This window comes from Athene noctua, chromosome 30 (genome assembly GCF_965140245.1).
Source record: "Athene noctua chromosome 30, bAthNoc1.hap1.1, whole genome shotgun sequence".
Lineage (NCBI taxonomy): Eukaryota > Metazoa > Chordata > Aves > Strigiformes > Strigidae > Athene > Athene noctua.
In genome coordinates this window covers 1,605,105-1,617,152 of record NC_134066.1, presented here as the reverse complement: position 1 = coordinate 1,617,152, position 12,048 = coordinate 1,605,105, and the positions used below count along the sequence as shown (strand labels likewise).

At 48.9% G+C, this 12,048-nt stretch overlaps 1 protein-coding gene across 1 annotated transcript; it reads right to left on the bottom strand.

Annotated features, from left to right (window-relative positions):
• Positions 1-8,406: 8,406 nt before the first annotated feature.
• HOXC13 (homeobox C13) lies at positions 8,407-11,799 on the bottom strand. The gene is made up of 2 exons (XM_074929630.1): positions 11,166-11,799; positions 8,407-8,857 (listed from the first exon to the last, which is right to left on the bottom strand). Exons 1-2 carry the CDS (start codon positions 11,797-11,799, stop codon positions 8,601-8,603), a joined length of 891 nt encoding a protein of 296 aa, XP_074785731.1. The 3' UTR covers positions 8,407-8,600.
• Positions 11,800-12,048: the final 249 nt, after the last annotated feature.

The following is a 12,048-nucleotide window of genomic DNA, read 5'->3' as shown; positions in this document are numbered from 1 at the left end:
GATACGTGCATACCTTCCTACTTTGCCTGCGAAGGAAGAAATACGACTACTAGAAATATTTTGCTAGAATGAAAGTTTAGCACTTTTTTAAAAAAAAAAAAAAAAAAAATCCCTTGCCAAGGAATTTTTCTCCCTGCAGGTATAAGGGGAAAAAAAAAAAAAAAAGCTGCTTGCAATTTCTCCAGGGGTGTCTTCTCGCTGCAGAAGAAGCGCTCGCAACGCTGGGCAAGCGTGGGGAGGAATAGTTTATATAAAAATGAGCACGTGATCCCCGGAGGTTGCCGTCTGAATTGGCTTTGTTTGCTGTTTTTTTTAAAGAAAACCCTTCCTCTACCTTGCTATTTTCTTCGCAAAATTCCCCATATAAGACGTGCCGGGGTGCTGCACGGCTTTGTTTTCCACCGGACCATTTTGGCTTCAGAGGAGTCTCTGGGTATTTGGGGCTTTTCCTCTTTATTCAGTGGTGTTTTTTGGGTTTTTTTGTTTTGTTTTTTTTCAGGGTGAAACCAAAAATTTCATAAAATTTCACGTTTACCTCCAAGAAAACATCGGGGGGAGGCAGCTCCAGGGCTGAGCTGCGGAGCAAGTGAACCACAAACTCCGCGCAGGAATCCTGCGTGGAGGGATAATGTCAGCGTGGGCATCACAGCAAGGGAGAGAGAAAAAAGAACCCGCAGTTCCCTTATTCCTTTTCTTTTTTTTTCTTTTTTTTTTTTTTTTTTTAAAGAGCTGGGAAATGCTACAGCCGTGCTCAGAAATATATTAAGCGATGCAGAGCGTGGAGATTAACTCCCTGCTCTTGGTGGCCTTGAATGGGGCTCCCCAGCTCAGCGCTGCTTCTGCTGAAATCAGGCAGCAGGTCCAAGGAAAGGAGAAAAAAAAAAAAAAAAAAAAAAAATTCCTGAGGACTCTCAAGCAAAGCTGCGGCGCTTCCCCAGGAATTTCTTCCCCATTAAAAACGCATTTCCCAGTTCAGGTTGAGCGCTTGGGGTTTTTCTAATGCTCAGCGCAGGCTGAGCTTCAAAATGTTTAAAAATTAAAGCCTGAGCCGAGTCTTCCTGCTTGGGGCACTGGCACTGCTGGCTTAGGCAGCCTCCTTCGTGCACACCGCACCCCGACTGCAGGCTCTCCAAAAACATATCGCGATTTTTACCTCATATTGCTTTGAGCAACCTCCCTTTTTTTATTTCTGCGGTGTTCCTCCCTCCCCCACCCCCCCCAACCCCGGCCCCTCCGCCCCAGAAAAGATGCTCAGCCCAGCAAAAAAATTCTCCGAGCCTTTCCCCATTTGTAGGAATCCCGGTTTTCAGGTAGAGAGACCTTCTCCATGCTGATATTTAATAATCCTCGGGGAGGGTTTCAATTTTTTTTTTTTTTTTTTTTTTTTTTTCGCACCTTCAGCAGTTACACGGGCAGCTTTGGGGAAATGTTGCTGGGAAGAAGCCGGGAGAAGGTCCCTGCCTATGGGAACCGGTCAAAAAATAGACCCCGGGGAAAAAAAAAAAAAAAAAAAAAAAAAAAAAAGAAAGAGGGAGAGGAAAAGGCTCTGGAAAAGGAAGATTGCAACGTCTCAGTTCAAGGTCACTGTCTAGTGTAGTGAATAGGATCGACATCTTATGCTAATGACTGTCTCGGGTGAGCATCACTCACTGCGCGGGGAAAACAACAGTTTGGAGTTGGCTTTTCCCCTTTTTTCCCCCCTGTTTGGGGTGTTTCTCCCTGCGTTCCTCCTTCCCTCCTTCCTCCCGTTTTGCACCACTCTCTACCGAGCTTGAGAAATAAAATTTCCCCTTCCCCTCCTCCTGCATTTCATCTTCCCCTGCGCAGCCCGCGGGGCTGAGCTCGGCTGGCGGCTCCCACTTGAACGGGCTCTTTTCTCCCCCTCCCCTCCAGCATCGCCTCTTCAAGAAATCCAAAATCAAAATCAAAACCAAATCAATAAAAATGGCCCAGGCAAAACGGGAAGGGCTTAGCCCCGCTTTCGATTTTCTCCCAGAAAAGACAATGAAATTTAACCCTCATAGGGCAAAAATACCCCTCAACGTATCTATTCCATCTTCCTGCCTGGAAAAGGAGCGGGGTGGGGGGGAAAAAAAGCAAATTAAAAGATCTCCTTGTGCGTCCGCAGGTTGGAAAAAAACCCCCAGATCCCGTCATGGCTCAGCTTCTCTGCTCAACCGAGTTTCACCCCAAATTGGTTGGGATTTGTAAGGGGTTGCGGTGACTCGAACAAGAAGTTAGCTGCCAGGGTCGAAAAGGAAGTATTTAGAATAAATATATAGATACATGACACGGGGAATAAAATAAAGACAGGCTTTGGAAAGGCCACAGAACTGTTATTTCGGGGTAGCTATATATCACTGAAACCTGCGCCGGCTATTTTTTCTTCTGATGTGGAAAATGCGTGTCCATAGACATCCTATGGATCCGTAAGTGTGTGAGACACCTTCTATATATCTATATAAGAGGGCAGTAAAATGGAATGCGTAGGAGCTGGGTCTTAAATATATATATATATATATATATGAACATGGAAAAGTGGTAAATGGATGTGAATAAAACCGTCTACGACACTTCAGCTCCTCCAATATACAAATCATCTGGGGCAGCTTTCAGTTTTAACGAAGGCAGGTCCCAGCCTCGGTGCAGGGAATAGTTAAATGCCTGGAATATCATTATTTTTTTCCTCAGCTTTGCCAGCAGAGGAGCTTCTCCTCCTAGTAGATTAATGTAAACTGATGCCTGCCATCCTTTGGGAGGCAAAGGTTTAGTCCCTCAACTTTGGGGAAGTTCGCTTTGTCTGCCAGCTCCGTTTTGGGTGAGAAGTTGGCGTTTCGTACTGTAATTCCCTTGGAGGGCTGAAAACCCCCCAACAACTGTAACAACAAACCGGTTAATGGTCTAGAATTCACGACTCTCGAGCAAATCGCAATTGGAGAGGCTGCAAAGAGTGATCTCACTTATTTAATGTTCCTTGTAAAGGAAGAGAAAGTGGTGGGGAGGAAAGGGAGTTTATTAAACCCACGGCTGGTCCAACTGTGGCTGAGCCAGCTGAGTTCCCCGCCAGGCAGCAGCATCCCCCCGGAGTGGAGGAGACAAGAGACACGACGTTTTGCTGGATATAATTCTTAAATACCCACAAACACGAGGGTTTCCCAAAAACGTGCTGCACCACGTAGGCAAGGCGGGTTGTAAGCCAGGAACCAGCAGTGCGGTAGGAGTCTGTGGGATGTGTGTACACACACGCACCGTGTGGGCTGTCAGTGTCTTAAGAAATAATTTCTTGGCAGAGCCTTTAGAAGCCTCCTCTCTTTTGCTGCTAACAGCAACAACAACAATAAAAAAGTCTTTTTTTTTTTTTTTTTTTTTTTTTTTTTTTAAGACCAAGCGCTTCCACAACAAATAGAAAGTTAACCAGCAAGAGTTATACTTACCTCTGCGCTGAGCACAGGGCTGCAAGAGCAGAATTCCCCCTCCAGATTAGGAAATTATTCTTTAAAAAAGTGCATTACGGAAGAAGAATATATGCAGATGTGAGAGAGAGGAGAAAAAAAAATTTAAAAATTAAAAAGGGAAGAAAAGGGAAAAGCAAGGAGAAAGGGAAAAATAAAAAGAAAGGGAAAGGGAAAAATAAAAAGAAAGGAAAAAGGAAAAATAAAAAGAAAGGAAAAAGGAAAAATAAAAAGAAAGGAAAAGAGAAAAATAAAAAGAAAGGAAAAGGGAAAAATGAAAAGAAAGGGAAAAGGAATTTTAAAATAAAAGATAAAAAAATAATAGAAGCAAAAGGGAGAGGAAAAAAGATAAAAAAAGAGACAAGAAAAAATAAAATGTCAGGGAGGGGAAAAAAAAAAAAAAAAAGGACGAGGGAAATCCCTTGTCCGGGATTTTACCATAAAGACTGCGGTTGGGAAGTTATTCAAAGTCCTCGATACAAAGGAAAGAAAAGGCTAAACTTGGGAAACTTCCTTTTCAGGGCTTTATTGTTGGCCATTAGCCCGCCTGTCTAGACTTCAAACAACACCTTGTTTATCTGTAAACAGGAGCGGGGGCTGCTTGGGGCTGGCTGCTGAGGAGAAGATCAAGGGTGAGGGTCCCCCCTCGCTTGATTATCCCCGCAGCTCGTGATGTCAAGGTCAAACAACGCCTAGTCACGGTCAAGGGTAATACAAGAGTGACGTCACGGCCTGCTGACCTAATACCCGGGCAGGGAGTTAATGGATAAAAAGAAAGAAAAGAGAAGGAAGAGATTCCCGGTGCTAATTCCTAACGGGGGTGCGAAGAAATAAGTGGGGAAGAAAAAAAAAAAAAATAGAAATTCATTGTTCCCGGTGGAGGCATGTGTGAGGGAGCTGGGCTTGCGCGCCCGCGGAACTTCAGCGGGGAAACAACGAGCTGTTTCTCGGGGGAATACGCGATTTTATTTTATATTTTTTTTTATTCTTTCTCTTCCAGGCAAGTGTCTCCTCCAGTGCTCTTGGAAGAGGATGACCCAACGGCTTGAGTTGGAGATTGTATTTTGCCCTTCTGGAAAAAAAAAACAAAAAAAAACCCAAAAAACCCCAAAAACAAACAACAAAACACCCCAAATCCACCGTGTTTGGGATCGGCGGGAAGGATTTATCTCAAAAATTAAGTCGGGGTGTTATTTTTAACCGACCAGCCCCGAAAACATTTTTTTTTTAAACTCCCAAACCGTCGGGATTGAAGGGACCGAGTGTCCGGGGGGGGGTGCGGAGGGAGGGGGAAGGTTTGTCCGTCCAGGGTTCTCTCGCTGCCCCCTGGGGGGCCCGATCCTGGCCTCACCCCGCCGCCATCCCGCCCCGACTCCAACCCCGACGGCAGGGGGGGGGGGAAGATTCAGCCCCACTTTGGGTCCTGAGCCCGTCGAGGACGGAGTTCCCATTCCCTGGGGGCTGCGGGACCCCCCCCCTAAAATCCCTCAGCATCGCCCGCCTGCCTCCGTGCGCCTTCCCGGCTCCTGCGCGGTGGGACAGTCCCCGCGGGGAGGACGGAGGGGTCGAGCGAGACAGGAAAAATCAGGATATTTTAAAAGATTTCGGGAAATTAAAAATCTGATGGTCAATGGCGGGACAGCGCCTGGTTTCAGCGTCTCGCCACTATCTGCCAACCAGGAGCATCAAACCCCCTTGATGCCCTCAAGTGTAATGAAGGATTTTCTTGTTTCTACTCTGGTTTTGCGTTTATATTTTTTTTAATTTTTTTTTTTCCCCCCTCTCTTTTGATTCCTCCCACAGGATTTACAAGAGTGACCGACACACAAACTGCTACCCAGCCAACCTTCTCCCTTTCCAACAAAATTAAACCACAATTGACAAAAACTTCCAGGATTGCAAAGTCCGTGAATAACTTGGGCTCAATCACCCACATCCGTAAAGGAAAAAAAAAAAAAAAAAAAAAAAAAGTATTTATCCCTATCCCCTCACTCCCTCCAATAACCTCAGTTTCATAAACTTTTTTCTTTTTTTTTTCTCTTTTTTTTTTTTTTTCCCCCCGAAGTGGTGAAATTCAGGTACAATGAAGAAAACTAGAGCCACAGTGAACAACAACGGGCGCAGTCGGGATGTCGGATTTGGGCTTGTCTGGAGTTGCTCTCAGGCATTGCAGTGTCTGCACATACAGCAAGCTTTTTTTTTTTTTTTTTTTTAGAGGAAGAGTTGAGTTTTGTGTTTTGTTTTGTGGTTTGTTTTTTTTTTTTTTACACCCAAATCACATATTCTCGTGATTCTCGTGGATCAGGGCAGGTATTACCAACGACTTAATCCCGCTAAAGCAGCGCCGATGGGTTTCTCGAGGCGTTGCGATATTTCCTAGCTGAGCATCTTAAAAAAAAAAAAAAAAAAAAAAAAAAAGAAAATAATAAGCTTTAAATCTCTGTCTGAGCTTTCAACCCACCGAAGTTCTCCAAAAAATAAATGCGGGAAAGAGCGTCAGATTAATCCCCGGGTTTCTCCGCTCATCAGCTGCGTCCTCGGAGAAATCCGGGGTTGGGGGGGGGGGAGAAATCAGGGAATCAGTGACCCTCTTCTTGCCCCCCCTAAGGGATGGGGATCTGGGAGGAGAGAATCCAGCCCCCCCCTTCGCTTCACCCCATTCCCGGTGTGAGACAAAACCTCGTCCCACCTTTCTGGAGATTTGGGGGAGCGTCTGAATCCAGACTGGGGCTTTCCCGGAGGTTCTGGGGGCGGTGGGGGCTGCCAGCGCCCTGAGCCCGCGGAGAGACGCTGCACAAACCCCCCCTCCAGCCTTTAGACTCGGTTCTAAAGCCATAGGTACATCCACAGGGACAGAGCGGGATGAGGTTCACTCACCACTTCGCGTGATAATACAGAGGGTTGCACTTGCATCTATGTATATATTTAAATATATATATATTTATAATTAAATATATAAATATATATATTTTTAATAACCGTATATATTTTTATATATACCTTTTTCTACCTAAATACGTTGTTATATGCGGTATATTGGATGGGATAGACCTATAGACAGAGACACACGGATCGCCTTAACACCCAGCTATCAATTAAACACCCACGGTCAAGCCCCGCACACATACATGTAAGATATATATATATTAAAAAAAAAAAAAAAAATATATATATATATACACACCGACGCCCAGATCATAAAAAGAAACGGACACACACGCTTACATGCACAATCCATTATACACCCTTGTATAAATGTATATATATAAAATATATATTAAAATATATAATATTTATTATATATATATGCATTTATTCATATCGGCTTGAACACCGAGTATTTCCACGCGAATTTCTGGGGACACCCATGCTAAATTTTTTTTTTTTTTTTCTTCATACAGCTTCAAATACCCTGTGCCCGCTCTGTCCGCCCCCTCACATAAATATACTCGCACACTGAACCCGCAATAACATTGTTTTAGGTTACATCCCTTTAAAACCTTTTTTTTATTTTTTTTCCCCCCTTCCCCTCCCCTTTTGATCATTTAACGAGGTGATTAAATCTAGTAGATATTAAGGTAGATTGTAATCCGCCTATGGAAACAATTTCCTCTCTCGTATTTCTTTCCGAGCTGCCCGGCCGGCTGTGGGCCGAGTAAATTCCGCGGGGCGCGGAGCCGGGAGGGCCGCGGTGCTTGGGAGATTTTTATCTGGGGCTGGAGTCAAACAGGTTTAGCGAAACGCGTCCTTCGGGAGGGAGATTTAAAGAGATTAGAAGCGTCTCCGGAAAGTCATCGCGTTTTCACCCGGGGTAATTGCGGGCGGCTGGGGGGGGGGGGAAGGAAAATGACCAAAAAAAAAAAAAAAATCAAACCCCAAACAAACACCAAACCAACCTCAAAAACCTCAACACTCGGCTCAATCTCCGCGGATTTATTGTCTCCGTTTTTTACTCCCTTTAGGAACACGCATCTGCCCCTCGCATCCTCCGCCTGCTTTCAGCGAGTCCCTCATTAAACGGGTTTTGCCCAAATCTACTGGATTCCCCCCCCCCTTTATTTTATTTTATTTTTTTTTAAATCTTTTCTCTGCGGAGGTTCCCGCCCGGGGCTGGGGAGAGGAGGCGGATGCGGGGAGGGAGGGAGGGATGGAGAAGCGCAGGGCCACAAAGAGGTGCACAAAGAGCTTCTCCTCAAGGCACAACAACAACAACAACAAAAGATATTTATTTTTAAGAAATGTCATCTGCAGTCGGTACATATCGTCTGGACACCACAATATTATATACATATACAAGACATTTTTTTTAAAAAAAAAAAAAAAAAAAAAAAAGGATGCTTTTACATATCCAAAGAACACTGTCGATAATTAGCCGGTTTAGAGAGGGAAAGAAATAAACCCCAAAGACAATATTGTGCATTTTCCATCTTGTCAGCGGAGAAACAGCCATTCCAGTTTTATGGCAGAGCTACAGAAACCCTCGTGAGAACAAACCCCAAACAGTCTCGCACAGCAGCTCCCACCTAGGACCTAAAATCAGTGGTCGGGATATTTAAGCGACACGGAGCAACGGTTTGTTGTTTTGGGTTTTTTTGGTTTTTTTTTTTTTTTTCATCCCACAGTAGCAGCCTTATTTCTTATTTTCGGTCCCTAGCGCCGAGAAAATACGAAGCTGATGCGATTTTGCCAAAGGTTTTCCGTACATTTACACATCGGTGGGTGAAATGGCCCGAGATATGAAGGATTTGGCGAGGGGGTCGGACTATACAGCGTTACAGGGTGACGGTCAGAGTTCCTCTCTCCTTTAAGGTAACTACGCTCTTAGCTTATTATTATTTTCTGTTAAAAATATACACAGTTTAACCTTATCGATGGATTTCTCAGAGCAAAACTGGGGTTTTCACAGTCAGAGCGGGGCAGAGGGATAAATCAAAGATGCGCTCGGTGGTTGGGTTGGGGGGAGATGCGCGTGTGCATTTGTGAATGCCGATTATTATTATTTTTTTTAATTTCTTTTTTTTTTTTTTTTTTTAAATAATGACTTGGAATCAGCAGAGTCCCGATGATGTGATCATACAAACTACTAGATAAATATTTACGCTTCTTGCTTCCTTTTCCTTGCCCCGTCTTCTCCAAAGTCATCCTCTGTCAGGTGGCGTGGAGATGTGCTGTCTTGGATTTGCTCACCACTTTCTTCTCCTTGACCCTCCGGTTCTGGAACCAGATAGTCACTTGGCGTTCGGACAGGTTGGTGGTGGCCGAAATCCTCCTCCTCTTCTCTTTGGTGATGAATTTGCTGGCCGCGTACTCCTTCTCCAACTCCTTCAGCTGGATTTTGGTGTAAGGGACCCTTTTTTTCCGTCCCCTCCGGTAGCTGCTGACTTCGGGTTGTAAAGGGACCACGTCTGGATTTAAACAAACAAACAAAAAATAATAATAAGGAAAAGGGGAAGAGGGGAGTTACTGCACCCCGGGGTGTGGGGTGGGAAATTCTTCACCTCGGGGGGGAGAAAGAAAGAAGGGGAAAAAGGAAGATGAAGAGTGAAGGAATGCGAGCGGAGAGAAAGGGGAAGAAAGAGAAGGGAAAAAAGAGAGAAGACAGGCAGAAAACGCATCCAGCGAGGGGAATAATACTATAATAACAGTAATAATAACACAATATTCATCATTCACGCCGTGAAAGTCGGTTTTTCTTGGCGACGCTCCCCACGCTGATAAACGAGGAGCAGCAAGTCAACCCGCAGCCTAACGTGTGCGGATATAAAGGGACCTTCCACACGGAGGGATTTTAGACAATACCGAGAGCTGCCCCCCTATTTCCTTCTTCCCTTTTCTCCCCCCAATCTTCTAACTCACCCAGCCCCCCCCCCCCCCGCAGCAAACCTTCTCGGGGAACCCCGCAGACGCGCACCCCCAAACCCCCGGTGCAGAGACAAGTGCATCCCCCGCACCTCAGCCCCTCCCGCCGGGTTAGTGCGGCTCAGAAAGCCCCTCGGGGCGGGGGGGGGGGCAAAACCAGCAAGAATAACCCACCCCACCCCCCTCCAGCGGCTGTTGTGAGGGGGTGAGGAGGGGGAGATGCTCTGTGCTTTGCAAAGGGGAATGGGGTCAGCGAGGGGGCGAGGAGCACCTTCACCCTTTCTCCACCGGTACTGAGGGAGGGGGGCAAAGCTCCCCCCAAGCTTTCGGGGAGCTCCAGCTCCCTGCCAGTTTTTTTTTTTTTTTTTGGGGGGGGGTGACCTGGGCGAGGAAGCTGCTCGCCGCAAAGGTGTGACCCAGCTGGCTGGAGCAGGAAGATGGAGGCGAGCTCTCGGCAGGCAGCGCTGCCCCAATTATGGCTGACAGGAGTTAATTGGGGAGCCCCTGGGGGAGTTTTGGGAGCGATCGGTTCTTTGCGGGGGGGTGAGGGGGAAATTGGGGGTGCTGAGGGTGCCGCAATGGCCATCGGGGGCGGGGGAGGAGGAATGTTCTTCAGAGGGGTTCACAAATCGAGGAGAGAAAGAGGTGAAGGCGGCAGCTCCCCCAAATACAGCTTGAATGCGAGGACACCCCCCCCCCAACAAAAAAAAAAAAACCAAACAAAAAACAACCCACACTCATCGTGCAGCCAGCAATGCATCGCCAAATTGCTCCCCGCCCTCCCCCAAAAGCTGCCGGGAAAGCCCCTTCCTCCGTCCCTCTTTGTCCCGAAGAAAGAAAATAAATAAACCGATGTGCCCCCCCCCCAAGGACTAACTCGACTCGTCTCCTCTCTCCATCCAAGATGCTGTAGGGTTTGCCCCCCACTTTTATTGTGGTTATTCCCCCCCCCCTTCTGCGTCCTTCCCTGCCCAACGCTGGGACTGGCGGGGGGGGGGCTGGAAGGAGCCCGGGGAGAGGTACCGGGAGGCAGCACCTACCATCACCTTCCTCCCCCCGCTGCCGTCGGGGCACGGAGCCGACCGGGCCCGGTGGGACCGGGCCGGGGGGGGGTGGGGGTGTGTGGGGGAAGGCAGCGAGGGATTTTCTGGGCTAAAAGATGCTCCAAGGTGGTGAGGGGGGGGGGTGTGTTGCCTTCCCGGCTGCCTGCGGGCTGTCAGTCGGGCAGGATCCCTGGCTGACCTGGCGGAGAAGCCCTGCCGGTGCCCCCCCCCCCGCCTCCCTCCTTCCCCTTCAAACAGATTCATTTGTCACTTGACACCTATTCCTATAATTGTAGGTAATTGTGATAGGATTTACTGTCCAACCGCCGACATTTCTCATTCGGCTGAACCACTATTTATTTTTTTTTAATTTTTTTTTTTTTTCTACCCCCTTCGGAAGCTTTCTGCACTCAGCAAGCAGGGAGAGGAGCGGGGCAGGAAAACGAAGAGAAAGGCACCGAGAGACGCTCTTTAGGTGAGGCAACAAGAGGGAGGAGAGAAGAAAGGGAAGAATTAAAATCGGCGAAGTTACTTTCCAAGCAAGCTCACGGCGTGTATTTTGGTTCAGAACGGGTTGCTTCACCCTCCTTCCCCTGCATGTTCATACACATTGCCCCGCACAGGAGGCATTCCAGAGCCAGCTCTTGCCTTTTAATTACACAGAGAGGCACACACGTCTCTCTCTCTCTCTCTCTCTCTTTTTCCCTGTCTAGATGCACACTCATCCGCGCACACGCACATCCACGGGCTCCCCCGTGGGAGCTGGCGGCTGGGAAAAGGGCCGATCACGTCGGTTCTCGGAGGATCCTACCTGGGAAAGGTGATTTCCAGAGGTGTGCGGACTGGGATTGCTCTTTGGAGCAGTACACTTGCCCATCCCAGCCGTTAGAAAGAGCCCAGTGTTGGTAACCTTCCATGGGAAGCAAAGCGTCGTGTCTCGGTTCTGGGTGACCACCGAGCCCCGGGACCACCGACACGTCCAAATAGCCAGGGACCGCCTGGTAGGAGCTGGGAAAACCGGGATAAAAGGCGAATTCCTTGGCCCTCGACGGCAGCTCCTCGCCGGGCAGGGGTCCGCCGGCCTCGGGGTATTTCTCCCCCGGGTGATAAGCGCAGGGTTTCTGCTGCAAGTTGACTCCGTGGGAGTGGGACAACCTGCAGCCGTAGTAGCCCCCACCGAAGGGATAACCGTAGCCCAGCGCCGCGCTGGAAGCCGCCCCCGACGGGCACTGCCGGGGGGGTTCGGCAGCCGCCAGCTCCGCGTACGCGGCTCCCTGTGGCGGCGGGGGGGGCGGTGGGGCGGTGGGGACGGCGAGTCCCGCGTGGGGCATCATCTCCCGGCAGTGCCCCAGCCCCTCCATGCGGTTTTTCTCCCGCGGGGCGTCCTCGCAGCGGCAGGCGAGGCCGTCGGGCCAGCGCGGGGGGAGGCCGAGCGGTGCCGTCATGTCATGCCGCGCTGCTCCCGCCGCCCTCTCCTCCTCCTCCTCCTCCTCCTCCTCCTTCTTCTCCTCCTCCTCTTCCTCCTCCTCTTCCTCCTCCTCGGCCGCCGCCGCCGCCGTCGGGGGAAGCTCCGCGCCTCGCCCCGCCGCCCCGCGACCCCCCCAACATATCGGCGCCCCACGCGCATGCGCGGCCGCCCCGTCGCCGCCGCTCCATTAAGAAATCCGCCACGGCCACGCCCCCCCCGGCCCCCC